This window comes from Mastigoproctus giganteus, chromosome 4 (genome assembly GCF_048544385.1).
Source record: "Mastigoproctus giganteus isolate SK-2022 chromosome 4, ASM4854438v1, whole genome shotgun sequence".
In the NCBI taxonomy this organism is placed as follows: domain Eukaryota; kingdom Metazoa; phylum Arthropoda; class Arachnida; order Uropygi; family Thelyphonidae; genus Mastigoproctus; species Mastigoproctus giganteus.
The window spans coordinates 121,813,913-121,841,597 of NC_143578.1; the positions used below are offsets into that span (position 1 = coordinate 121,813,913).

The following is a 27,685-nucleotide window of genomic DNA, read 5'->3' on the forward strand; positions in this document are numbered from 1 at the left end:
CAAGTAATTTTGTGCCAGTTGTTTCAGAATCCTATTTTCATTTACCTTTTCACTCTTTTTTGAATACAATGATTATTTAAATTTTTTGAATACACAATGATGAGATAAAATTTTTTTTAGATTTTAAGTAACCATGCAAATTCAAGTTTATGCAAAGCTAATCCTTTAAGTTACCATGATAATAACCAAAGTTTTTTTATTCTCTCAAGCGTTAGTCCATAACCAATGGACTATGTTGGAAGAGTCGGGAGATGTGTCCTACTTGTCTGTTGGCTGGATTAAAAATAATCAAGAAAATTTATTTTTAGTTGCTACTGATGTCAAGTTATATTTTTTTAAAGAATCTGAAAAAGCAAGCTTAACTATATTAGCATCATTCTTTGAAGCAGCAATCATTTTTATTGAGTACTAAGAATTGATTTCAATCTTGTTAATTTGATAGAAGATCAAGCATATCTGATTTTTGCAGAAGAGAGACTCAGACTCATCCAAAAAAAAAAAAAAAAAAAAAAAAAAAAGATATTATTTTTGCAGATTTACTAGAAATCCCTTTTAGGCAGCTTTATTTTTAAAGTAATAGAAGAATTATGACCTCTTAAATTTGATAATGAAGTAGACATTTGAATAGTAGCTACAGCCATATTCTCTACTGAGCTTTCAGGTGCATTAGAAGTGTTACTTCCAGGAGAAAGTTCAACATTCAAAACATTAGAGTACAGTTCGTTATTTCCAAAAGAAAAAGAAATTTAAAGAATTGACTGAATATAGATTTTGTTAATCATATAGCATATGTCTGAGTTATGCTGGTTGATGAGCTTATGGCAAAGACTTAATCTGAGATACTCAATCAACAGAAACTGAGAAGTTTGTTGATGACACATCGGAAGCTGTCACAATATCATTATTCATCAAAAGTGTAGGCAAGAGTGTAAACACAAGGTAGACAGGTAGATACAGATTCTTCATTACAGCTGTTGTCAGTGTCATTACATCTGATTACTGGAGTGACTGATGAATCAGATGTGCAAGTCTGTATTGCAAGGAACATAAGTTGCATTTTGATAGGTTGTTGGTAAGTATTCACATCTAAGATTAGCAACCTATCTATGAGATGCAATGCAGAAGTTGGCTGATCGATCAATCTCTCCAAGGATTCCTTATTTAATGCTTTGGCAAAAACATTACTCAAAATTGTTTTTGCCTTAATAAGCATTTGAGGTTAACTATAACATTATTTAACTTAGAGAACTGAGATTTAATACCGATCTCACTTGTGAGTTATGAGATAAGTCATTATCACATTTAGCATTAGCATTAGTAGAGGCATTTGATGCAAGAAAGCAAGCTTATGCAGCATCAGCCAAAAAAAAAAAAAAAAAAAAAACCCACTTCCACTTCACCCCTCTGTTCGTTCAAAATACCTGTCCAGCTGAGCCTTAAACTTATTTAGGCTATCAACTTCCACGACAAGGGATGGAAGTCTGTTCCACCAACCAACCACCCGCTGGCTAAAGGAAAATTTCCGCACGTCTATCCTACATCTGTCTTTCCTCAATTTGAATTTATGCCCTCTCAGGTGATTATTCTGAGCAAGAGGAAGAATCCCATCAGCATTGAGCATGCTCAAACCATTCAAGGCTTTATACACCTCTATCAGATCACCTCGCTGGTGCCTAGTCTCCAGAGACTGTAATTTGCAAAATTTAAGCCTTTCTTCGTAAGAGCACCCCTTTGTTCCATTCACTAATCTTGTTGCCCTTCTCTGTACTCGTTTCAGCAGCTCTACATCCTTCTTGAAATGAGGCCTCCAGACCTGTATACAGTACTCTAGGTGTGGCCTGACCATTGTCTTATACAAGGGAATAATCACCTCCTTATCCCTGCTAGAAAAATTCCTATATATCATTGACAATACACTATGAGCTACTCTTGCAGCCCGTTTGCACTGCTCAGAGAACTTCATATCTGCCTGCACAACCACCCCCAGGTCCCTTTCATTCTCTACCACTGTCAGTGTAGTACCACAGAGTTGATACGTTGCTCTGGGGTTGCTGTTTCCCATGTGTAGTACTTTACATTTGTCAATGTTAAACTTCATTAGCCACCTCTCAGCCCATCTGCTCAACCTTTCAAGATCCTGTTGCAGCAGCATAGTGTCAGTAGTATCCTTGACAACACAGATTTACACAGATCTGTAAACGTATCCACAGTTTTATCAATCTTTGTATGCAAGTTAAGAAAATGAAGGTTATTCTTTTCTTCATTACTGACAAAACAATGCCTAAAATCCTTCAATCCTATAAGTATGGAATCTGCTAATGATATTATATTAGTTATCTTATCGTCATTACCATCCAGTTGAACAAAAGATACATTAAAGATGAGATTTTCATTAAGGTCATCATTATCTGAAGTTAAATCAGAGTAATAATAACTAGTAGTATGAACAGTACACAGACAAATACTCTCTGTCAACGAAGGGTGAGGAGTAAGGTTTATATGGCACAAACTTTACAAAAGCAAATTTTTCTTGATTTATGGTTCATCCTCTTCACATTCTTCAACTCTGCTACAGATGAAACAGAATCATCCCTGAAAGAACTACAAATGAGATGTCTGTGTGCAGCAAGCCTTACAAGCTATAACCTTCTTCATACTGGCAGTTAACGATTTACATGAGGCGATATAATCTGAAGATTGCACGGCAGTTAACTGAAACACAAAAAAAGTAACGCAAGATATAACAAAGTTTTCAGATCCCCTCACTAGATAATCGAATATTATCTTCTTTAGCACATAAAATTTTAACACCAAAGCACTTACCTGAGCAGAGAGTACTCAGTATGGCACTGCACTCAGAGTAATGGAGAAAGAATTGTTTGTTATTTGGTTTTTTTAGGAGCATTAGCAACTAAGGCCATATTGCTCCGGGATATGCGGTGGTCATTCCCTGACCTTTCCTCGTTCTCCGTACTTGGTGGTGACGGGCTCGAACCCCGGTCTAATCAAGAAGCGTGTGCTATGCACTGCTGCTCCTTCCCACCTGGCTACGGAGGCGCCATGGAGAAAGAAGCATGGGGTAATTGTGCATTCAGATGTGTAATTTTCTGAGGTGCAGACAGGCTGCAATGACAGCTCATGGGGTTTTGTCAATGATATATGGGTATTTTGCCAGCATGGATAAGATGGTGATTATCCCACTGTATAAGGCAATAGTCAGGCTACACCTTGAATACTACATACAGGTTTGGAAGCCTCATTTTTTGGCAAGATATGAATCTGTTGGAATGAGTGCAGAGAAGTGTAACAAGATTAGTGAGCAGAACAAGAGGGATGATGCTCTTAACAGGAAAGGCTTCAGGTTCTGCAAACCGCAGTGCCGGGAGGCTAGGTAGCTGCAAGGAGGTCTGATTGAGGTGTTTAAGGCTTTGAATGGATTGAGTAAGCTCAATGCTGATGGAACCCTTAATCTTGCTCAGACTACACGCGAGGGGACATAAATTCAAACCATGGAAGCATGGCTACATGATAAATGTACAAAAATTTGCCTTCTGCCAGTAGCATGTAGTTGATTGTTGTAAAATACTTCCATCTAGAAAGTGCATAGTTTGAATAAATTGAATGAAGACCTAGAGAAATTGTTAGAGGGGATGGACAAGTGATTGGGACTTGTTGGTTTTTTTTTTTTTTTTTTTTTAGCTGATGTTGTATAAGCTTGTTTTTTTTTGCATCATTTGGCACTAGTAATACTAATACTAATAATAAAAACATAGTAATTTATACCAGCACAAATTAAAGAAAAAAAAATCAATAACAAAACATTTGTGAAACCCCTGAAATCCCTTTGGGGGAACTCCTGGCTTCTGGAGAATACAGAGAAAACTTCTGCTTTAGTTTACCAAACTCAATTACAGCCCTCTGAGCAATTCACTATATAAGTAGTAGTATCTTGCAGTCATGTCATTGGCTCATATTTTTTATGCGACCAATAAACTGCAACTCATATATAGCTATCTTGAGGGTCTAGGTTGTTATACAATTTGGGAGCGCACTGTTTACCTTTGCCATTAGTGTAACGGTTCATTTAGTACTGAATGTGATTTATTGTGTAATTATGTTTATACAGATGTGTGTTAACAGGCCGTGTATATGTTGGAATAACTATGGTTGCCATTCATTAGCATTAGCATTAGCATTAGTAGAGGCATTTGATGCAAGAAAGCAAGCTTATGCAGCATCAGCCAAAAAAAAAAAAAAAAAAAAAAGTAACATAAATAAATAAAAAATAACCACTTCCACTTCACCCCTCTGTTCGTTCGAAATACCTGTCCAGCTGAGCCTTAAACTTATTTAGGCTATCAACTTCCACGACAAGGGATGGAAGTCTGTTCCACCTACCAACCACCCGCTGGCTAAAGGCAAATTTCCGCACATCTATCCTACATCTGTCTTTCCTCAATTTGAATTTATGCCCTCTCAGGTGATTATTCTGAGCAAGAGGAAGAATCCCATCAGCATTGAGCATGCTCAAACCATTCAAGGCTTTGTACACTTCTATCAGATCACCTCGCTGGTGCCTAGTTTCCAGACACTGTAATTCGTAAAACTTAAGCCTTTCTTCGTAAGAGCACCCCTTTGTCCCATTCACCAATCTTGTTGCCCTTCTCTGTACTTGTTCCAGCAGCTCTACATCCTTCTTGAAATGAGGCCTCCAGGCCTGTATACAGTACTCTAGGTGTGGCCTCACCATTGCCTTATACAAGGGAATAATCATCTCCTTATCCCTGCAAGAAAAAGTCCTATATATCATTGACAATACACCATGAGCCACTCTTGCAGCCCGTCTGCACTGCTCAGAGAATTTCATATCTGCCTGCACAACCACCCCCAGGTCCCTTTCATTCTCTACCACTGTCAGTGTAGTACCACAGAATTGATACGTTGCTCTGGGGTTGCTGTTTCCCATATGTAGCACTTTACATTTGTCAATGTTAAACTTCATTTGCCACCTCTCAGCCCATCTGCTCAACCTTTCCAGATCCTGTTGCAGCAGCATAGTGTCAGTAGTGTCCTTGACAACCCTGCCAACCTTCGTATCGTCTGCAAACTTGGACATTAAGCCTGATATACCATCATCAATATCATTTATAAATACAGAAAACAATAAAGGACCCAATACTGAACCCTGAGGGACTCCACTAATAACATTAGTCCACGATGAGCAGTGTCCATTGATTACCACTCTCTGTCTTCTCCCCCTCAACCACCCCTTTATCCATAGCAGCAATTTGCCTCCAATGCCACACTGCTCCAATTTGGAGCAGTGTGGCATTGGAGGGATCTTCCATCATCTGGATCTTCCTAGATCTGTAAGGTGAAACTCAAATAGCTCTAAGAACATTTATTACTGACATCCAGCCTGTGGTCCTATTGTAATAGGCAAAAACTGGCAACATAAGACCAAGACCAAATGTTGACACACAAAGTGCACACTACATTGTTTACTTTTTGCTTTTTAGCATTAGTAGAGGCATATGATGCATGAAAGCAAGCTTATGCAGCCTCAGCCAAAAAAAAAAAAAAAACCGCTACCATTTCACCCCTCTGTTGGTTCCAAATACCTGTCCAGCTCAGCCTTAAATTTATTTAGGCTATCAACTTCCACAACAAAGGATGGAGGTCTGTTCCCCCAACCAACTACCTGCTGGCTAAAGGCAAACTTTCGCACATCTATCCTACATCTGTCTTTCCTCAATTTGAGTTTATGCCCTCTCACGTGATTATTCTGAGCAAGAGGAAGAATCCCATTAGCATTGAGCATGCTCAAACCATTCAAGGCTTTATACACCTCAATCAGATCACCTCGCCGGTGTGAGGTGATCTGATTGAGGTGATCTCTATCACACTGTAATTTGCAAAACTTAAGCCTTTCTTCGTAAGAACAACCCTTTATTCCATTCACTAATCTTGTTGCCCTTCTCTGTACTCGTTCCAACAGCTCTACATCCTTCTTAAAATGAGACCTCCAGACCGGTGTACAACACTCAAGGTGTGGCCTAACCATTGCCTTATACAAGGGGATAATCACCTCCTTATCCCTGCTAGAAAAATTCCTGTATATCATTGACAAGACACTATGAACTACTCTTGCAGACCATCTGCACTGCTCAGAAAACTTCATATCTGCCTGCACAATTACTCCCAGCTCCTTTTCGTTCTCTACCACTGTCAGTGTAGTACCACAGAGTTGACACATCACTCTGGATATTACTGCTTCCCATATGTAGTACTTTACATTTGTCAATGTTAAACTTCATTTGCCACCTCTCAGCCCATCTGTTCAACGTTTCTAGATCCTGTTGCAGCAGCATACTGTCATTAGTGTCCTTAACAACCCTGCCAACCTTCATATCGTCTGCAAACTTGGACATTAAGCTTTATATACCATCATCAATATCATTTATAAATACAGAAAACAACAATGGACCCAACACTGAACCCTGAGGGACTCTACTAATAACATTAGTTCACAATGAGCAGTGTCCACTGATTACCACTCTCTGTCTTGTCCCCCTCAACCAACCCTTTATCCATAGCAGCAATTTGCCTCCAATGCCATACTGCTCCAATTTGTCTTCCATGTGCAACAGTATCAAAAGCCCTTCTAAGATCCAAGTATATAATATCAAGGTTATTCCCTGCATCCAGTTCTTTTGTGACTGTATCATAGTATCCAATCAAATTGGTCAGGCAAGACTTCCCCTTAATAAAACCATGCTGTGTCCGAGCTATAACTGAAGTCTTGTCTAGATGATCCTGCAGTGCTTCTTTAACCAGTGCCTCCATTAATTTTCCTGGAACAGAAGTTAAACTCACAGGTCTATAATTACGTGTATCAGCCTTTGATCCTCCTTTGTGAATTGGGGTCACATTTGCACATCTCCAGTCTATGGGTACCTCCTCTGAGTCCAAGGAAACTCTCATAATTATGGCTAAGGGTTTGCTTACTTCCTTTGCTGCCTCCTTTAATATAACTGGATAGATCCCATCCACCCAGGGTGCCTTTTTTATGCTTATCTTCAACAATTTCTCCTCCACTTTCCTCTCAGTTATTACAAAATCATCTAGCTCACTGCCAGAGTTTAACTCACCTCTGGCATTCCCCTCCCTGAATAACTCCTCATGGGTGAATGTAGATGCAAAATACGCATTTAGTTTGTTAGCCGCCTGAGCAGGATCATCAACTGAACCATCAATATCCAGTGGACCAATCTGATTCATCCCTTTCCTTCTAGAGTTTACATAGGTAAAGAACTCTTTGTTGTTTTTCTTTGCATCCTTTACCAAAGATTTCTCATAATCTGCCATTGCCTGCATAATCTCCTTTGTGACTTGGTTACAGACCAGCTTATATCTATCATAGGCTTCCATTTTATTTATTTTCATGCAAAAAAAATATTTACTGGCAGCAACTTTGAGATCCAGTGCCATAGTTATTCAGCATCTTTGACATCCGCTATGGGTGCAGTTCAGTCTATCAAACTAAGTTCTTCAACATGATGAATATTCACATCTATGACACCTGTTAGCAGCACGTGAGCATGCACTAGGTTAGCAACTTTTTCATGGCCTCTGGAAAACTTGCACTAATCATACATACTTATACATGTTAGCGTCTCTTCCCCATACTGTATACCTGTGAAGGATTTTTTTTTTTAATCTACTTTAATAAAATATTAAAATAAACTTGTAAACTCGAATCAGAAATTTATTTAAGGCAGCAGTTCATAATATTTTTGAACAGTAAGCTCCCTTCCAGTTTTGCCCTCACCTCCTTATTCTAGTTTCAAAATTTGTAAATGAAATCCATGATCAGAAAATTCAATTTTTAAAGGACTTTGTTTTAAGTCACGCACTGTGTTAAAACTTGAAAATGAATAGGTAAAGCAATAAAAAAAAGTCATTACTTTTTTCCAGATACTGTCCCACTATATTCCATGCCAAGACATTGATTCCAGCAGTGAAAGAAGTAGGCTGACTATAACCAATTCTTAATATTGTGCTTGAGTTCATCATTTATCTTGAATTTTTGCCCTCCCAGGTTCAAACTTCATTGGTTCAAACAAATGATAATCACTAGGAGGTAAATCCAACCTTCAAGGGGGATGTATTCCCCCCCCTCCACAGTGCATAAGATTACCAGTTCTCCTATTCCAAGGTTGTCAGTGCCATTGTTATTAAATACAATATATATACTAGGGCTTGCAAACCGGTTTTATAAACCGGTTAAATCCGGTTTTCATATTGAGTTGTTAAAACCGAAACCGAGCTTCTAAAACCGGATTCAAATATTTTTTTTTTAGTTAGCCCTCGAATGTAGTTTTTTGTTACGCACATTTTCTTTTGTTTGTTCGTTTGTCTGGATCATTCAGCTGCTTTATGTTTTAAACATGTTTTTTATTTTATTTTATTTTAAGGTACGAATCTCATGGGCAAGTGGCCCAAATCTAGGAGGGGTACCTTTTATCTTCCCATCTGCATCATGGCACGATGCAGGTGTACTCATTTACCACTGAGTGAGTCGGAGCGATAGCGTAAAAGAAAATGTTCAACATTTCTCCGTTCCATCTATCTTGTTCGCCAGAAAAGTTATGGAACGCGCCTTATTGATGGTTACCCACTAGAAACAGATTCGCTGAATATTGCATCAAATTTCAATCGTAGAAAGTTTTTTGCTTCTTTATTCCATGAAATTTGCAGACAAATGTTCTCCAAAAAGCAGCTTCACCAAATTTAGCTTTTATGTAATTTTGAAAATACAATAGATTTAATTGGGGGAAAAAAATTGCAAGTAAATAAATAAAAAATTTCTTTCGTGAAAATTTTGAAACTTGCCTCGTTTAGACTTCATTCAGTGCTTGCGGGAGTGACACATAGTATTGTGCCTTTGTTATCTTTAATATTTTTATTTAAAATTGTCGGTGATATAAATTCCTACTAATTAATATTTATTACTCTTAATATGTCTAAGATGAAATCAAATGTATGGAATTATTTTGCTCGAAAAAGCAAGATGAAGCACAATGTTCGAAATGTCAGAAGATAATGAAGTCATCTGGAGGATCTACATCATCTTTGATGTTGCATTTAAAGAAAATGCATCAGATTGACATTAAACAAGATAACAGTGAGCCTCCCGTAAAATGGTAAGAACATTAGAAAACTTTATCGTTAAAAAATCTATGGAAGAAGAGATTTCAAAATTAGCCGCTTTAGATGGATTTTCTTTTAAATCAATTGCCAAGAGTGAGTTTATGCAATCAAGCCTTCACCTTCAGAGAAATAAATACGATAAATTACCACCAGCCTCAGTGAATGGAATTAAAAATATGGTTCTGAATTATTATAAAACTAAGAAAGAAGAACTCATTCAGCATTTCAAAAATTCATTGGTTTTGGCTGCACGGTATTCATTGACTCTAGACGAATATACGTCTATACAAAATAAAAGGTATATGAATATAAATGTGCATTCAAAAGACAATCATTGGTCGTTAGGCCTTATTGAGATTAATGGTTCACTTGATAGCAGAAGAACTGAGCAAATTGTGAATGGACTTGAAGGAATTTTGTTTGAACTTGGATGAGGATATTGTTGCCTGCACCACCGATGGAGCAGCAACGATGATTAAGTTTGGCAAGCAAATTACGCCTAATCATCAACGATGTATAGCCTATTGTATACATCTGTCAGTTATAGATGTACTTCATGAAAAAGCAATCAATTATGGTACCACAGTCTCTGAGTCTCCCAAAGACAATGAAGAAAATGAAAATAATGAAGAAAGTAGTGATGATGAAGAAGCTGAAGAAAGACAGCAAGGCATGCTTTATCAAACCGACTTTACCGATGAGCTCATTTATTTCTTCAATCCAATGGCCAATATTGCACAAACTATTAACAGTCAGAAAAATTTGCAAGCTTTTTCGAAAATCGCCTACCAAAAATGACATATTACAAAATTTTGTTAAAGCAAAATTTAATGGGAAAGAATATAAACTTATATTAGATTGCAAGACTAGATGGGATAGCACATTCTATATGATTGAGAGATTTTTGAAATTGAAAAATTGCATTCCAAATGCTCTATGTGCAGTACTGTCAACTGAAGCTGTGTCTGACGATGACTGGAAAACACTTGAATTGCTACGTGAAACTTTGTGCGACCAGTTGAAATGATTCTGAAGGCTATAACCTCAGAAGATACAGACTTACTTAAAGCAGAGTCTTCAATTGAGCTATCTACACAACCCCAAAAAAGTATAGAAAAGAAGATTCAGGTTCAAGAACTTTTCATTTTCCAAGTAAGCAAGTTTTGAAAAAGCATGCTGAAGAGATTTATCAGAGATTATTTGCGAAACATTCCGAAGGAGTCTTAGCATTGAATGAAGAAACTGAAAATAAACGAACTGTTCTTTTAGAAGAAAACAAAGACTCGTCTAGTTCCGATGTTGGAGATACACTCATGCGAGAATATGATAGTGTAATAAAGAGATTAACTTGAAGAGCCTTCAAAATATCCAAATGAATTGGAAATCAGCAAAGAATTTAAAATTTTGGAGGCAACTAGCAGTAGAAGTGAAAAGCTGGAGGAAGTTTATAGAGCACTGCTGACCATTAAACCAACAAGTGTCCAATCTGAGAGAGTGTTTTTGATCACTAGTCTCTTTAACACAAAAATAAGGTCAAGTCTATCAAAATGCTTAATATACTGTGTTTTTTAAAGGATCATTTTCAGAAAAAAGCTGAGCAATAAATAGTAAAGTAATTTCCCGAAGCTTTTTTTTTTCACATTATTTTTATTTATTTATTATTATTATTATAGGGCTTATTATTTTTTTGTTTACTATACGAGAAGATAGTATTCAAATCCTTTGAATAAAAACTATTTGTAATTTTGTATAATCACAAGCTGGTTACTTTTTTGGAGCATTTTAATTTTTTTTTTACTATAAGAGGTGATAGATTTTGTTTAAAAATTTTGATTACGATTTGTACAATCTACCCAAGATAAAGTAAATACCTCTGTTATAAGCTTTTAATTAGTTTCCCTAAGTCTGAGAAAATCGGTTTTAAAACCGGTTTTAAGAGTAAACTTCGGTTAAACTCGGTTTTGAAATTTCTCGGTTTTATGCAAGCCCTAATATATACATCATATACATGGACATGTATTCTGCAGCAGAATGATTCCATTTGGCAGTTTCTTAAGCCTTTCTTTGTGAGCTGCTGAATGCACATCACTGACAAGCAATTTAGTGCAATACTGATCATTAAACATTGCACAAAGTGCCAGAAAATCAACAAAGATCAGCCCTTCTGAATCCTAAAAGACACTTGCAAGCTGAAGGTTGTCTTAAATTTTTTGAGTAGTGGGGATCCTTGGTAGTTCCATTCCACATTGGACCTCTTCGTACCCATGTCTCGCCAAAAATCACTATTTTGTGAATTTGTCTCCAGTTCAGAGAAGTTCAGATACTCAAGAGAAACAGCAATATGTTGCACCTTCTGGTCACACATCAGCATCTTTGAGATCCACTATGTGTGCACTTGTTTATCAAAGTAATCTCTTCAACATGATGAATATTCACATCTATGAGAGCTGTTAACTGCATGTTAGTATATAGTAGATTAGCAGCTTTTTCATGGCCTTTTAAAAAGTTGATGCACACCAGTCATATGCACTCATACTTGTTAGGGTCTCTTCTCATATTGTGCACTTAACCTGCAGAAGATTTCAGCAAGTTAAGTGACAGTTTCTCTTTTAATAGAAATTTTATGATACAGCACTTTTATATATTTGGAACAATAGAGTCAGAGACCACCTTGTACTGCTTATAATTCACATGCATGGAGGGCACAGTTATGAGTCAGAAATTGAGAACAGCATTCCCACCATCTACAACAAAGAGGTAAAAAAAAAGTCCAGATCAATCTCCCTCATATATAATATACTGTATATAGTTTTTATATTTTTTCTCAGATTAAAGACGAATACTGATCATTAATCTTGCATACACAAGCTCAGTGTATGATCAAGAATAAAAGGTCAAGTTAAATGTCTGAACTCAAATATCTGTCTAAAGATTTCAGTTCCCCTGTCCTGGGATTCAATTTTATATATAGTAATCCTAAAAAAGAACTTGCACAGAAAACCTTACTCTCTCTGTCTGAGATGGCTAATTATAGCCCTGACCGAGATGTTATTCAAACCCAAAATTCCCCCAATTTAGAAGTTGGCAAATTCACTATACTGTCTTGAGGGACCAACTAAAAATGAAAAATTTCCTTGGCCAGGCATGATTCCAGCAAAATGGAGCAGCTGTTCATTATACTATTGTTTCTAGGAATGTTTTTTACTTTTTCAAGATAAGCAGGTTTTTTAAGGCTCTAGAACTTTGACAGCAATGCTTTGACTGGCCACCTAGGGATTCCCAATTTCCCTTTGTATGAAAGCTGACTGTGGATTTTTTGCCGAACATGACTCAAATTTCGACACACTCAACAAATTAGTCTTGTGATAAGGGAATTTGCACTTATATTACTGGATATGAATATTTCATATAGCAAAAGCTATAAGCCCTATGAAATAAATTAGTAAAATTAAAGACAATTTTGTCTTTCTACACATTTGATGGTCAACAGAATTTCAAATTCCATAAGTAATGATATGGTCTAATTCAGGAAGTATGAAAGATAAAACAACACCCTACTTAAATTTGAAATAAAAATTTATTGAATTACTACTCTTTTAGAGTTGTAATTGCCAAATAATAATAATACAAACTATATGCTCAACAGTAAAACTAAAATAGAGTAATTAAAAATAAAGTGGAGGGAGGGAGATTACTTACTGTATATTATGGCCAAAGTGCTACAGCCTTCAATAGTCACATGAGGATGTTAGTCTAAGGGTGAAAGAAAAAAAAAACTGCATAGGACATATTAACCTCAAGAGAGCAATTTAATGGTGGCAGCTACAAACACAGAAGTAGGAAGAAGATTGTAATTAGTCTGTGTTGGATGACTGTGGGAGCTATATACTCTTAAAAATTGTTTCCCAGGGTCTGTCTATGATCACCATCTTGGCCCTGAAAGAAAGCTGGATTATATTGGCTCTGGCCTGTCTGTTTTGAATATGTAGTGATCTTTGTAGGATAACAGGGGATTGAATGTGCTTGGTTCAGTTGAATGACTGCTAACTGTCTGGAAAGTCTGTCTAGGATTCTTTGGGCCTCCTGGTGCGGGCAGAAATTCTGGATGTGAGGGCAGATGGGTACTGTGGGGGGGGGGAGGCTTTCAATATTGCATGGCAAATCACAAAGAATTGCTTTATTAATCACACATAATCAGATATTTAAAAACGGAGACTACTTACTATCTTCTCTGATTAGAGACCATTAAGTCTTGACACAAGCTGTTACAAGCTGTCTCATGTTTCCAAAAAATAAGAAAACAGAGTTACTGTAGTTATCTGTTTTAAATGATGCGTATAATTTAAACAGATAACATGTGGATGAAAATGCATTTTTTATGCATTTTCATCCACATGTCAACATTGGCTGGAGTTGGTGACAGGGTGAAAACTACCCCATCAGGTTTTCACTCTCCGGGGCAAAAAATATTTTTCCTATACAGTATAAAAAAAATTCTGATCATGCTGTACTCTTCAAAACCTTTCAAAGAAATTCCAAAGGATGGATTAATAACAATGTTGTTGTTTTGGTTTTTAGGAGCATTAGCAACTAAGGCCATATTGCTCCAGGATATGCGGTGGTCATTCCCTGACCTTTCCACATCTTCCATATCTGGTGGTGACCAGCTCGAACCCCGGTCTAATCAAGAAGCATGTGATATGCACTACTGCTCCTTCCCACCTGGCTACGGAGGCGCGATTAATAACAATAACTCCATTTCAGTTTGTTGAGATTTTTGATAATTTTGTGGTGGTTGATATCTCCATATTCCTTTGATTATAACTTTCTGCAAACAATTTTAGCTACACTTCCTGCAGTGCAGCAGATTATTCACAGAAGTGATGCTTACTGCTTCCTGTGGCAAAAATGATCACTTGCCAAGGTAAGAAGACATAAAAATCACAGAAAAACACGAAACCCTCTGTGATTTCATTTTCAGTTTAGTATTTCTAAACTTCGAAGTCTAGTGTTGTTGTTGTTGTTGTTGTTGTTTTTTGGTGCAAGGGCTGCTTAGGCCATATTGCACCTATCACCGTTATAAATGTTACATATGCATGGTGATTGTGATGGCATTACTCAAAAACGATCATATAATTCGATATTTTTTGTGAAATGAAAGAACTCCAGTAGATTAGCGTCGTTACCTATGATGTGGCAAAGTGTCAAAGGTTCTTTAAGGTTTGGCAGAAAGCTAAAAGAGACTTGGCGGGCAGTGGTGTATAAAGTACACTCAATAAGAATATGCTTTATTGTGAGTGGACAGTTGCACTGTGTGCATTGTGGAGGATCATTACCTGTGAGGAGATAAAGGTGGGTAAGGTGACTATGGCCAATTCGCGCTCTAGTTAAAATTACTTCCTCCCTCCTGTTCATACGGAAGCTGGAGGTCCACGATTGCGGTTCAGGTTTTATTTGGCGGAGTTTATTGTGCGTTTGGGCTTGCCATTGAATTCTCCATTGTTCTTTACACATTCTTCGAATGTTACTTTTGTAGTCAAGATATGGGACGTAATGCTGTGATAATTCACTGTCGGATGGATGTTTAGCGGCATAGTCTGCACGTTCGTTTCCTTGTATCCCAGCATGGCCTGGGATCCAACAGAAAATGACCACTCGTTGGAGTTCTTGAAGATGCATCAGTTTGGATTTTATGAGCTTTATTAAAGGATGTGTTTTAGGAGAATTGTTCTGTAAAGCTATAATCGCACTTTGGGAGTCTGTATATATCATGCTTTTATGGATGGTCAGATGGAGGATATTTTCCACTGCAATTTTGATGGCGTATAATTCAGCTGTATAGCTGCTGCATTCATTGGGAAGTGATACAGAGAAGGTTTTATAAGGGAAAACGGCTGATGCACCCACTCCACTCTCAGATTTTGATCCGTCAGTATATATTTTTGAAAAATGCAGATAATTTTGTGTATGGGCTATATGGAGTTGTTGTATATTAACATTTGCAAGAGAGTGTTTTCCCCAGTTTAGAAAATAATTGTCACAGAGTGGCATAATACACCTCCATGGGGGATCCGTACTGCTTAAATCTTGTAGAACTTTATCGGGATCTATATTCCAGGTTTCTGATAGTGCTTGAGCTCTGAGAGCAAAAGGTTGAATTGCTCTTGGTTTATTTCTATAGAATGTTGTGAACTGTGGGTCGTTAAGTATCGGCCTAATGGGATGGGTAGGTAGACTTTGGATTTTAGTTGTATAGTTAAGAATTAACATCTTTCTCCTGAGGGTTAGAGGAAGTTCATGAGCATCAATATAAAGACTTTGGACTGGTGAAGTTCTATAAGCGCCTGTAGAAATCCTCAGGGCAGAGTGTTGAATTGGTGCAAGTCGCGCTAGTACGCTTCCTCTAGCAGAATCATACACCGGGGCACCATAATCAAGGCGAGATCTGATTAGGGCTCTATACAAATGCAGTAACGTGTACCGATCTGCACCCCATGATGTAGAAGAAATGACTCTGAGTACGTTCATTTTTTTCAAGCAAGACGTCTTTAGATGTTTAACGTGCTCTATGAAGTTCAACTTACTATCAAAAGTCAGACCAAGCAGACGAATGCTGCTCACAACTGAGATAGGTTGATTTGTTAAGTGTACTTCTGGATCTGGATGCATCTTCCTTTTGTTGCAAAAGTGAACTACTTTCGATTTTGAACAAGAGAGTCTATACCCATTCTGTGCCATCCATAACTGAATATTATTAATTGAAATTTGGAGCTGCCGCTCAATGAAAGTCATGTTTTGAGAACTGCAAGAAAAAGTGAGATCATCGGCATAGAGGTATGAATTCACAGTGCTGGGCATATATTTAGTCATATGGTTTATTCTTATTGCGAATAAGGTGGCACTGAGCACAGAGCCTTGTGGGACCCCTTCTTCTTGTATATATGTTTGAGAGAGAACTTGTCGGTATCGGACTTGAAAAGATCTGTGCTGAAGGAAATTCAATATGAAGTACGGTAAGTGGCCTCTCAGGTCAAGGGAATGCAGATCTCTTAGGATACCAAAACGCCATGTGGTGTCGAAGGCTTTTTCTACATCAAGGCATACCATGACGAGATGCTCATTTCGAATGAATGCATTCCTGATGTTTGTTTCCGCTTTGACCATGAGATCCAGGGCTGATCGATTTTTCCTGAATCCAAATTGATTGTCAGAAATTATATTTTTAGAGTCGAGAAACCAAGTAAGTCGACGGTGAATTATTTTTTCCAGGGTTTTGCTTAAGCAGCTGGTGAGAGAAATAGGTCTATAGTTTTCAGGAATGGAATGATCTTTTCCTGGTTTCGGAATTGCTATTATATAGGAGTGGTGCCAGGAACTGGGGAAACAATGTTCAAGAAAGATGCGATTGAAAAAAATGAGCAGTGAACAGACCGATTCTTTATTTAAGTGTTGGAGCATTATGTAGTATATCCCGTCGGGGCCTGCAGCACTGTGTTTTGAGCTAGATATGGCTTCTTGAAGTTCAAGCATTGTAAGCGGCTGATTATAAGGTAAAGTACATTTACTCGTAGATCTGAAGTTCAGTTTGGACTTTTCAGCTAATGCTTTGATCTTCTGGAATGATAGATCATATGCTGTTGAGGCAGATAGCTGTGAAAAAACAGTCCCTAGGGCATTGGCTATATCTGTAGGAGAAGAAAGATCCTGTCCATTCCAGTTCAGAATTGGAGAGGATAATTGGGGAACTTTGCCACTTAGTTGTTTTATTTTCCGCCATATTATTCTTGAATCAGTATTCTTATTAATCGAGCTCGCAAATCGAATCCAAGATTCTCTTTTAGCTTTCTTCCTAATGTGACGGGCCTTGGCTCTGAGTCTCTTGTAGTTTATAAGATTGGCGGTGGTGGGATATTTTCGAAACAGATTCCATGCTCGGTTTTTTTCTTTTTTTGCACCTTTGCACTCTTCGTTCCACCAATAGTTTATGGTTCTATGGGTTGTTGACTGTGATTGTGGAATCGCAGTGCATGCAGCAGCCAGTATTTGTCTCGTGATGTGATCGGTAGCTGTGTCAATAGGACAGGTTTCGATGATCTGTTCATCAAAGGACACTCGGGAAGTGAATTTTGCCCAATCTGCTCTGTGAAATTTCCATTTTACATAGTTTTGGGAAATTATGGAATGTCCTGTTTGAATTTTACATATTAGCGGAAAGTGATCACTATTTAGCGGGTTGTCGAGGGCCGTCCACTCAATACTAGGGAAGAGGATCGGAGAGCATATCGAAAGGTCTATTGCAGAAGTTGTACCCGTAGAGAGATGGATGTAAGTTGGCAAGCCAGTATTTAGTATAATCAGATTTTGTCTGTCAGCAAGCTGTTCGATAAGTTGTCCTCGTCTATCTGCATTGGGAGAACCCCACAATGGATGGTGTCCATTGAAGTCACCCAATAAACAGATAGGGGTTGGCAACTGCTGAATAAGATCTTCCAGTTCATGGATGGTATAGGAGTGATTGGGCGAAAGGTAGATAGAAACAATTGTTAAAGTAATACCAATCACAATACGTGTTGCAACAGCTTCGATGGTGGTTTGTAAAGGAATTAATCTGCAAGGTACTCTGGAGTCTATGAGTATGGCTACCCCTCCGTGAGCATTATTTGTAGCAGTTCTGTCTTTTCTAAAAAGTGCATAATTCTTAACTGAGAGTGATACATGATGTGTTAAATTTGTCTCTTGTAGGCAGATGCCTGCGGGATGGTAACGATCAATTAACTCGTGGATATCATCAATGTTACTGCGAATTCCTCTACAGTTCCACTGTATGATTTGGTGCATTATTTGGTTTTGTTACTTGAGGAAGATTCTGAGTCTTTTTTATTTCCAGGCTGTTTGTGGTGATCGAGTTTCATTTTCTCTTTTCTTGGAAAGGTTGGGCGCCCGGTATCCAAGACATCTTCTGCATGAAGATCTAGGATAGGTTCATTTGGGTCAGTATTGTTATCAGTGTCCATATTTTCTGAAGTGATATTGTTTGTCTTCCTATTTGTAACTGAGTCGGATTTTGACTTTGAAATATCTGGTGGTCTATGTGGGGTTGCTGGTGGAACTGTGACAGGGGTGTTGTTGGCTCTATCTACTACCTTTTGCTCTTTTGGAGTCTGTTTCATTGATGGTGACAGTATAGATCGGGCCCAATCTGCAATGGACATTGTTGGGGGAACTGATACTTCAGTTTGTGTTGCTGTTGTTTGGTATTTTTGCATTGCTGCTGCATAGGTGTTCTTAGGTGCGTTAAGCATAATTTGCTTTCTTGCCTCTTGATATGTGACTTTTCGTTCTACCCTGTACTTTTGGATTTTTTTTTCAGTTTTCCATAGATCGCATGACTTGGAGTAGGCTGGATGCGCGCCTTTGCAATTCAGACAGTGCGGTGTTTTGGCGTCACAGTCTGTGTGCGAGTGTTCTTTCGACCCACAGTTTGGGCAGGCTGGATCTCCTCGACAAGCCATTTGTGCGTGACCAAATTTTTGACACTTATAGCATCTTATAGGATTCGGGATAAAGGGTCGTACTCGGCAGTTGAGATAGCCGGCTTTGACACTGGATGGCAAGATAGGTGTTCCGAATGTCAGGATGATGTTGCGGGTGGGAACAAGTTCTCCATCTTTCCTGATCATGATGCGCTTGGCTTGTATTACTTTCTGATGTTTGAGTTCTTGGGCCAGTTCATCTTCTGTTACATTTATCAGATCCCACTCTGCAATTACTCCCTTGGAAGTATTTAGTGTTGCATGAGGGGTAACTTGGATGGGTAGTCCGCCAAATATTGTTAGTTTCAACAGTCTCTCAGAATGTGCACGACTCACTGTTTCTACCAAGAGGTCTCCAGATCTTAGTCTTCTCACCATTTTGGGAGAGCCCGCCACATTTTCCAAACATTTTTGTATAAGAAATGGTGAGAGAGTGCTCATAGATTTGTCCGACAGACTATGTAAGATAAGGAATGATGGGCATTCCTGTTGGTCTGTGTCTGTACGCAGTCGTTTAGACTTTGTTACATCGTGAGAAATTTCATGATCAGCATTGTTGATGGTACTGGATGAGCGCCTAGGCTGCTCAAGCTCTGGGTAATTGTCGTAGTCCATGTTAGGCTCCTTTTTGCCCTGGGAGGTTGACTTTCCCTCCCAAGTTTCCGGCCCCGCCACGGGGAGGCAGGAGCAGTGCCGCAAGGAGGCCAAGCGGTTAGATAAGTTAGTTGGTTAGTAAAATAGAGTAAATATATGTAATGAAAAAGAAAGGTGAGTTTCCTTCCTTGTTCTTACTTGTGATTTTTCAAGTATAGAACTGAATTATAAATGAACTCCCAGTAAAAAACGATATAACTTAAAATAAACTTTTATCACTTGGAAAGATCGCTATATATTCGCACTTTGAACGCTTGACCTCTAATTCGCTTGGCACCCGGGGCCATAAGTCTAGTGAAATACTAAACTTTGCTACTAGAAAAGTTTAATCTTCCTTTTGATTTTTTGTTAGAGAAGGCTGTCTGTGCATTTGTGTTTCTGATTTTAATTGGAAGTTATTATTTTAGGAGAACAATTAGAAGAGTGAGAAAATTACCAAAAAATTATTTTTTTAATTTTATTCAAAAACCTAACTATTGTAATAGTGAGCACAAAAATTTATTTTTAAAGTAATCAAAAATTAACAATTTAAAAAAAAAAATCATTCAGAAACATTCACATGTGACAGGCAACAGTAAAACTCTATAAAACTCATTCATGCCATGTACTAGGGCCTGGCACATGGCAGCATTATAAGTTCTGAAAGGTGGTATATGAAAATCAACATGTGCAACTGGAAATCAGTACTTACATTACGAAATTAAAAATGACAAAAATAACTACAGAGCAAAGCATTACACTGACTAGAAGGCGCATTATAGCCTCAGATGCTATTGCGTCAATAAAATCCAAACCAAACCAACTGACTAGAAAAAAAAATACTTCAATGAGTATAAAACTCCCCATTTCCTTACGTCAAATACATGTTGCAGAATTTCATGAGAGTGGGTTAAAAGCTAGTGGGTGAATTTTAAAAAGTGAGTTAAGGTAGTGCTTCTAAAGATGATTATGGAAATCCAATATTGCTCAAGTATTACAATCACAGCATTACTTATGATGGTTAAACTTTTGCTGGCAGACAAAGACACAGGAGAAAACTGTCTTCAATTTTAATATTAATGGATACAAAGCACTAAATATCTCACAGGAACATAAAGTAAGGTTATACTAGTTGTGTGGAACCTGTAGCAAGATGTGGCCATCTGCCTATTCATTGCAGTCCATAAGTCAATTCCATTAACAAAAAATTAAAAATATTAACACAAAAAGAAATAAGAAATTCAAAAAAAAAAAGTAAAAAAGCAACAAAATTACTTTTCATAAAGTAACAACTACCTTTTTTTTTTTTTAAAATTAAATGATAAAAGAACTTGGTTAAAGTCGTGATGTGCAACCTGTGATCCATGGATCTTTAAGTGACCCTTGGAAGTCACTTTCATTTTATTGTAGAGATATTATCCTAAAAATAAATTTGAAAATATTAGGTTCTATTAAATGGAAAATCTAGCAAAACTTGGAGAGCAACTTTCAAATTTCAACTTTTTATAAGATAAAGTTGCCATTGTGCCTGACCTGTATAGGGATCTTAGTGTAAAACTTTCCATTTCCTTACACCAAATACATGTTGCAGAATTTCATAACAGTGGGCTAAAATCAGCCAATCAGCAAAAAAAAAAAAATGTTGCTCACCACTATCCTATACAAGGAATGCAAAACTGGTGTTTATATTAAATTCTGAATACATGAGAAGCATACTGAATATCTTTGTGTTTAATATCCACAATGATACTATTGCTGCTATATCTTTCATCTCAATTCCATATCTTTTAATTAAATAAACATATACCGCCAATTCATTGTGGATAACAAGATATCTACAGTATATATTTTTACTTATTTCTATTACTGATAAAATTTAATCAAATGCTTTTGAGTCTTACCTTGTCTGCAGCATCAATATCACATTTGGCACTTAAAAGGAGAGCCAAGATTTCCATGTGACCTTTTGATGATGCCCAGTGAACTGGAGTTCGGTCAAGCTGGAAAAAAAGATAAGACTCAAAGAATCAAAATCTACTGGTGTGATAAAGTATATTTCTGAAGAAAAAGATTTTTTTTTTTTTTTTTACTATATAAAATGTGAATATAAGGTCTGTTCAGAGTATCAACACTGGTTATATTTCACTCACAGTAATTAGCATTAGCATTATTAGAAGCATATGATGCAAGAAAGCAAGATAGCACCAGCCAAAACAAAAAAACTTCCCATTTCACTCATCCATTCACTCCAAATGTTTGTCTAGTTCTGCTTTGAACTTAAGTTGTAGACCTCCACTACAACAGATGGAAGTTTGTTCCAACTATCAACCACTGGGTGGCTAAAGGCAATTTTCTGCACATATATTCTATAATTGTCTTTCCTCAATTTGAATTTATGTCCCCTCAGGTGAGTAATTTGAGCGAAAGGAAGAATTACATCAGCATTGGGCTTGCTCAAACCATTCAAGGCCTTATGCACCTCAATTAGATCACCTCGCAGGTGCCTAGTCTCCAGATGCTGCAATTTGCAGAACTTAAGCTTTTCTTGGTAACAGCAACCCTTGTTCCACTTACCAATCTCGTTGTCCTTCTTTGTACTTGTTCTGCAATTATGGATTAATCTCCATTGATATGAGACTATCTACAGCTATAGTACTTCTCCCAACACCCGTTTGAGAACCTATGAAAAGCAGTTGCTATTTCAATAAAAGTAGCTTCACATCTTGTTTAATGTGGTTTCAATAATATCAAATCTTTGCTCTCAGGGTTTTAGTACACAAAATTTGATTTCTATTTTTTTTTTTAATAATAATAATAATATATATCTATTTATATATATATTAAATTCTACTTCACATACATACATATATATGTTATTACATATATATGTAATAACTAAACAAATAAAATAATATATAACTATAATAAAAAAAAATAATAATAAAAATATATATATAGTGTGATATATATATATTTCCAAATAGGGGACAAAAATATTTATAATATGTGGTATGATCAAAAAAGGTCAGGGAATAATTAATATTTTGAAAATGATGAAATCGCTGAAAATTCAGAAGGATCTTCTTTGAAGTCGCTTTGACATTGACATTGCGTACACCTATTCTAATACTTCTGTGACTTCTAGTAGCATTCCTGATAGGCTTCTTGTGAAAATGCTAATAGTTCCCATGTCATGTTCTGATAATTTACTCAGTCGATGCAATCTGTGATCCTTCACAGGAGGCTTTAAGCTTGGAAACAAAAAAAATCAAAAAAAAAATCACGGTATCTAAATCCAGTGAGTATAACAGATGGGAAACCACAGTAATGAAGTGCTTCACAAGAAATTCTTGAATGGAAAGCGTGAGTGAAAGGGTGTTGTCATCAAGCAAACACCAATTTCCCAAAACCCACTTTTCCAACCATTTTCTCCATTGCACAATGACTGTAGAACTGTTTTGTACAGTGATTGTGCAATGTTCACTGTTTGACCATGCAGGATAAATTCATAATGAATTAATTTGTAAGTCAAAAAATATGATCTCCACATTTTATTGACTCTGTCTTGCTTTCTTTAGGCCATGGGGAATATGCAGCCTTCCACTGGGCCTTTGTTTCCAGGTTGTTGCCAAATACCCACAGTTTATCACCAGTAATGAATGGAAGAAAGAAAGCATGGATCAGCAGCAACACATTGACAATAATCCTGAAATGTTTACTGAGCACTCACCACTCTCTGTGATAAACCATGAGGATGCAAGGCTGGAATGCACTACATATCCAAATCTTGTGTAGGGATAGATTGATATGTCCCATAAGAAATACCACTAGTCAATCACTTCTAATCAGGTGACAGACACAACAACTGAATCACTGGTTTTTGAAGTTGCAGGATAGCCAGAGTGAGGACCATCTTTGATGGACAAGCAGCCCTTTTTAATCTTCTCTGAAAGCTGTTTTTAACATTTCATAGGTTTCTGTTGCACATTTTCTTAATTTGAAACAAAATATGGTGCAAATTCACTGCTTAGTAAAATCACTCATTTTTAAAAGCAACAAAACACATAAAATACCTTCTGCTTAATACAGCTAATTTAGACTGACTGACGTATAAAATTTCTTCTGTTCAATGCAACTAATTCAGATCGGCTGTAGACAAATGATTCACATGTTACTATGTCATGTGAATGACATAGTAACATAGCTAACAAACTAAATGAATATTTTGCATCGACATTCACACATGAGGAGTTATTCAGCGAGGGGAATGCCATAGGTGTAATCAACTCTGGCAGTAAGCTAGATAATCTTGTAATAACTGAGAGTAAAGTGGAGGAGAAATTGTTGAAGATAAACTCAAGAAAGGCACCTGGGGTGGATGGGATCTATCCAGTTATATTAAAGGAGGCAGCAAAGGAAGCAAGCAAACCCTTAGCCATAATTACGAGAGCTTCCTTGGACTCAGGGGAGGTACCCATAGACTGGAGATGTGCAAATGTAACCCCAATTCACAAAGGAGGATCAAAGGCTGACACAAGTAATTATAGACCTGTGAGTTTAACTTCTGCTCCTGGAAAATTAATGGAGGCACTGGTTAAAGAAGCACTGCAGGATCATCTAGACAAGACTTCAGTTATAGCTCGGACACAGCATGGTTTGTTAAGTCTTGCCTGACCAATTTGATTGGATACTATGATGCAGTCACAAAAGAACTGGATGCAGGGAATAACTTTGATATTATATACTTGGATCTTAGAAAGGCTTTTGATACTGTTGCAAATGGAAGACTGCTGCACAAATTGGAGCAGTGTGGCATTGGAGACAAATTGCTGCTATGGATAAAGGGGCAGTTGAGGGGTAGAAGACAGAGAGTGGTAATCAATGGACACTGCTCATCGTGGACAAATGTTATTAGTGGAGTCCCTCAGGGTTCAGTGTTGGATTCATTATTGTTTTCTGTATTTATAAATAATATTGATGATGGTATATCAAGCTTAATGTCCAAGTTTGCAGACGATACAAAGGTTGGCAGGGTTGTTAAGGGCACTACTGACGCTATGCTGCTGCAACAGGATCTGGAAAGGTTGAGCAGATGGGCTGAGAGGTGGCAAATGAAGTTTAACATTGACAAATGTAAAGTGCTACATATGGGAAACAGCAACCCTAGAGCAACATATCAACTCTGTGGTACTACACTGACAGTGATAGAGAATGAAAAGGACCTGGGGTAATTGTGCAGGCAGACATGAAGTTCTCTGAGCAGTGCAGACGGGCTGCAAGAGTAGCTCACGGTGTCTTATCAATGATATACAGGAATTTTTCTAGCAGGGATAAGGAGGTGATTATTCCCTTGTATAAGGCAATGGTCAGTCCACAACTTGAGTACTGTGTACAGGTCTGGAGGCCTCATTTCAAGAAGGATGTAGAGCTGCTGGAACGAGTACAGAGAAGGGCAACAAGATTAGTGAATGGAACAAAGGGTTGCTCTTATGAAGAAAGGCTTAAGTTTCGCAAATTACAGTGTCTGGAGATTAGGCACCAGCAAGGTGATCTGATAGAGGTGTATAAAGCCTTGAATGGTTTGAGCATGCTCAATGCTGATGGGATTCTGCCTCTTACTCAGAATAATCACCTGAGAGGGCATAAATTCAAATTGAGGAAAGACAGATATAGGATAGATGTGTGGAAATTTGCATTTAGCCAGCAGGTAGTTGGTTGGTGGAACAGACTTCCATCCCTGGTTGTGGAAGTTGGTAGCCTAAATAAATTTAAGGCTCAGCTGGACAGGTATTTCGAATGAACGTGGAAGTTTTTTTGTTTTTTTTTTGGCTGATGCTGCACACCTATAAAAACAAAGGTTGTGAACACATCACTTCATTCCCATTTTTTGGCTTGCTCAGTGAGATAGAAACATCTCCAGTACTCAGGATAGCAAGTCTTCGTAGTTTAAATGTTTCTTTGAGATGGTGGGCCGGGACAAATTGAAGTCGGGCAATCACATGTGGCACTATGAAAGCAGTTTCAAGAGACTGGAACCATTACAAGAAGAGCTGGCCAAGGTCGCATGAGGGCTACATCAACCAGAACAGACTGTTATCTGGCTCTAACAGCAAGACAGAACCCTATGATGTCCTGTCATCACCTGTCGTTTGAGGTTGCTGTGACCACCGGTGAAAATATTTCCAACAGTGTTAAGAAAGTTTAATTGAAGTGGACTCTACATAAGGAAGCCAATGGTTTGCATCCTATTAACCCCAAACCACAGCAGAGCTCATCAAAACTGGTGCCATGAACATGTGACTTGGAGTCCTGACAATGGGGTACAGTTTTGTTGTCTGATAAGTCCTGTTTTAGCCTACAAACAGATTCTAGATGTTATTTTGTCTGGAGACAATAAGGAATTTGGTACCATTCCTCCAACATCAGAGAAAGAGACACTTACAGTGGAGGTGACGTTCTCACATGGGGCAGAACAATGACCAATGGCTGCACCCCTCTTCATGTTTTTTGATAGGGGCCGTAACTGGCAAGATATGAGAAGAGATCCTTGAACCCTATGTGTGAATTTTTTAGGGGTGTGGTTAGCCCAGATTTTCTTTTCATGTATGACAATGCCACTGCACATAGAGCTGTGGTGGAGGAATATCTTGAAACTGAAGATATCCAATGACTGTTGTGGCCAGCATAATCATCTGACTTAAATCCGATCAAACGTGTGGGAAGCCCTTAGTCATCGCGTTGCATGCCGACAGCCAACTCCTTAGTCACTTGGTGGGCTAAGGTCTGCACTGGTAGCAGAATGAGATTTTATGGAACTGAGCACTCACACACTAGCAAAACTTTTTCAAGGAAGAACAAGGCAAATGAAGGGGATAAACAAGTGATGCGGAAAGGGGTTTTTTTTAGCTGATGCAGCTTGGGTAAAGAAAGCCTGTACGAGAACGACGAGAAACATCGGATAACTTACGTGGAAAATTAGCTTCCCGATACGGCACTCTAGCGCTGCTCGGTCTGGAGGATATACTGATTGACAGGTAGGCGTGGCAAACGATGAAATGATTGGTGGTGGGCACGACAGATGACAAGCTACTATGTAGTCATTGGTTGGCATTATGATGTGTATTTACCAGTAAAGAACGGTGCATAATAGTTTTGCAATGAACGGTGAACAGGTAATAGTAGCGATGAATCATTTAAGATGAAAGAAATTTCCGCATGAGTGTCATTAAAAATAAAAGTACAGTAATAAAAAATTATTATTTTATTAATAAACAATTTATGTGCTAGTCCACTCATGATTCTAAAGAGAAAAGGTTAGGTTACCCCCTCCATTTCGGGAGAGGTTCAAGCTCCCATGGGATTCAAGTGGATGTAACCTGACCTTTTTTCACCGTTAGGGCATATTATCGAGCAAGAAAATAAAAATACAGTCATAAAAAATCTATTTTTTTATGAATGTATTTCTAAATATGACTGATTCTAAAGAAAAAAGGTTCATGGGAGCTTGAACCCCTCCACTTCGGGAGGGGTTCAAGCTCCCATGGGATTCAAGTCGAGGTAAAAAAAAAAGAGGTAAAGTGCAGCCATTATCAACCCACTGCAGGATGGAAGCCTCCTCAACAATTCATGCTGAGGGAAATAGACCATAATCTGCCACGCTGGTCCAGTGCGGGTTGGCAGATCGACCGTATTCAGCAGTCAGGGGCTTGAACCCCGGTCTACTCAAAGAGTGTGTGCTACTGCACTCCCGCTCCTGACCACTCAGCTACGGAAGAGGTAACCTGATCTTTTTTCACCATTACAGTAAATGTTAGGGCATGTGCGATTAGGACAAGTTACTATTAGTGCTGCTGCAGTGATACTAAACCGATGTTATTGTGTGTTGTGTTCGCGCACCAATCAGCACGTTGTTTGCCACGCCTACCTGTCAATCAGTATATTGTTCTCGACTTTGCTCCAGACCGATAACACCTACTGTCTGTTTACAGAGTGAGCTGCGCTAGAGTGCAGCTCACTCCCCTCTCTCTCGGGGCAACTCAGAAATTATTTTTGCCTGATGCAGCAAAAGCCTCAGGCTTCCTTGCACCATATGGCTAATAATGATAAGCTTCCTTTCTTTCATCATTTGTCACTACTAATATTAATACTTAATTGGCTTTCCACCATGCCCTGGTATTGCATTACTTTCAAATAAATAGCTTTGCCAAAAGGTTAATTTATAATTTGTTTAAGCAGAAAAAAGTTGTAAAGCAGTTGTTCCATGTATTGCCTATATACAAAGTCAATTTGATTTAAAGTTATAATAT

At 37.9% G+C, this 27,685-nt stretch overlaps 1 protein-coding gene across 1 annotated transcript in view; it reads right to left on the reverse strand.

Annotated features, from left to right (window-relative positions):
- Window positions 1–27,685, reverse strand: part of LOC150087031 (uncharacterized) — a 346,277-nt gene that overhangs the window by 250,287 nt on the left and 68,305 nt on the right. The window contains exon 3 of the mRNA XM_090371763.1: window positions 21,281–21,379. Coding sequence (XP_090227889.1) covers window positions 21,281–21,379 — 99 coding nt within the window. The remainder of the gene's footprint in view (window positions 1–21,280; window positions 21,380–27,685) is intronic.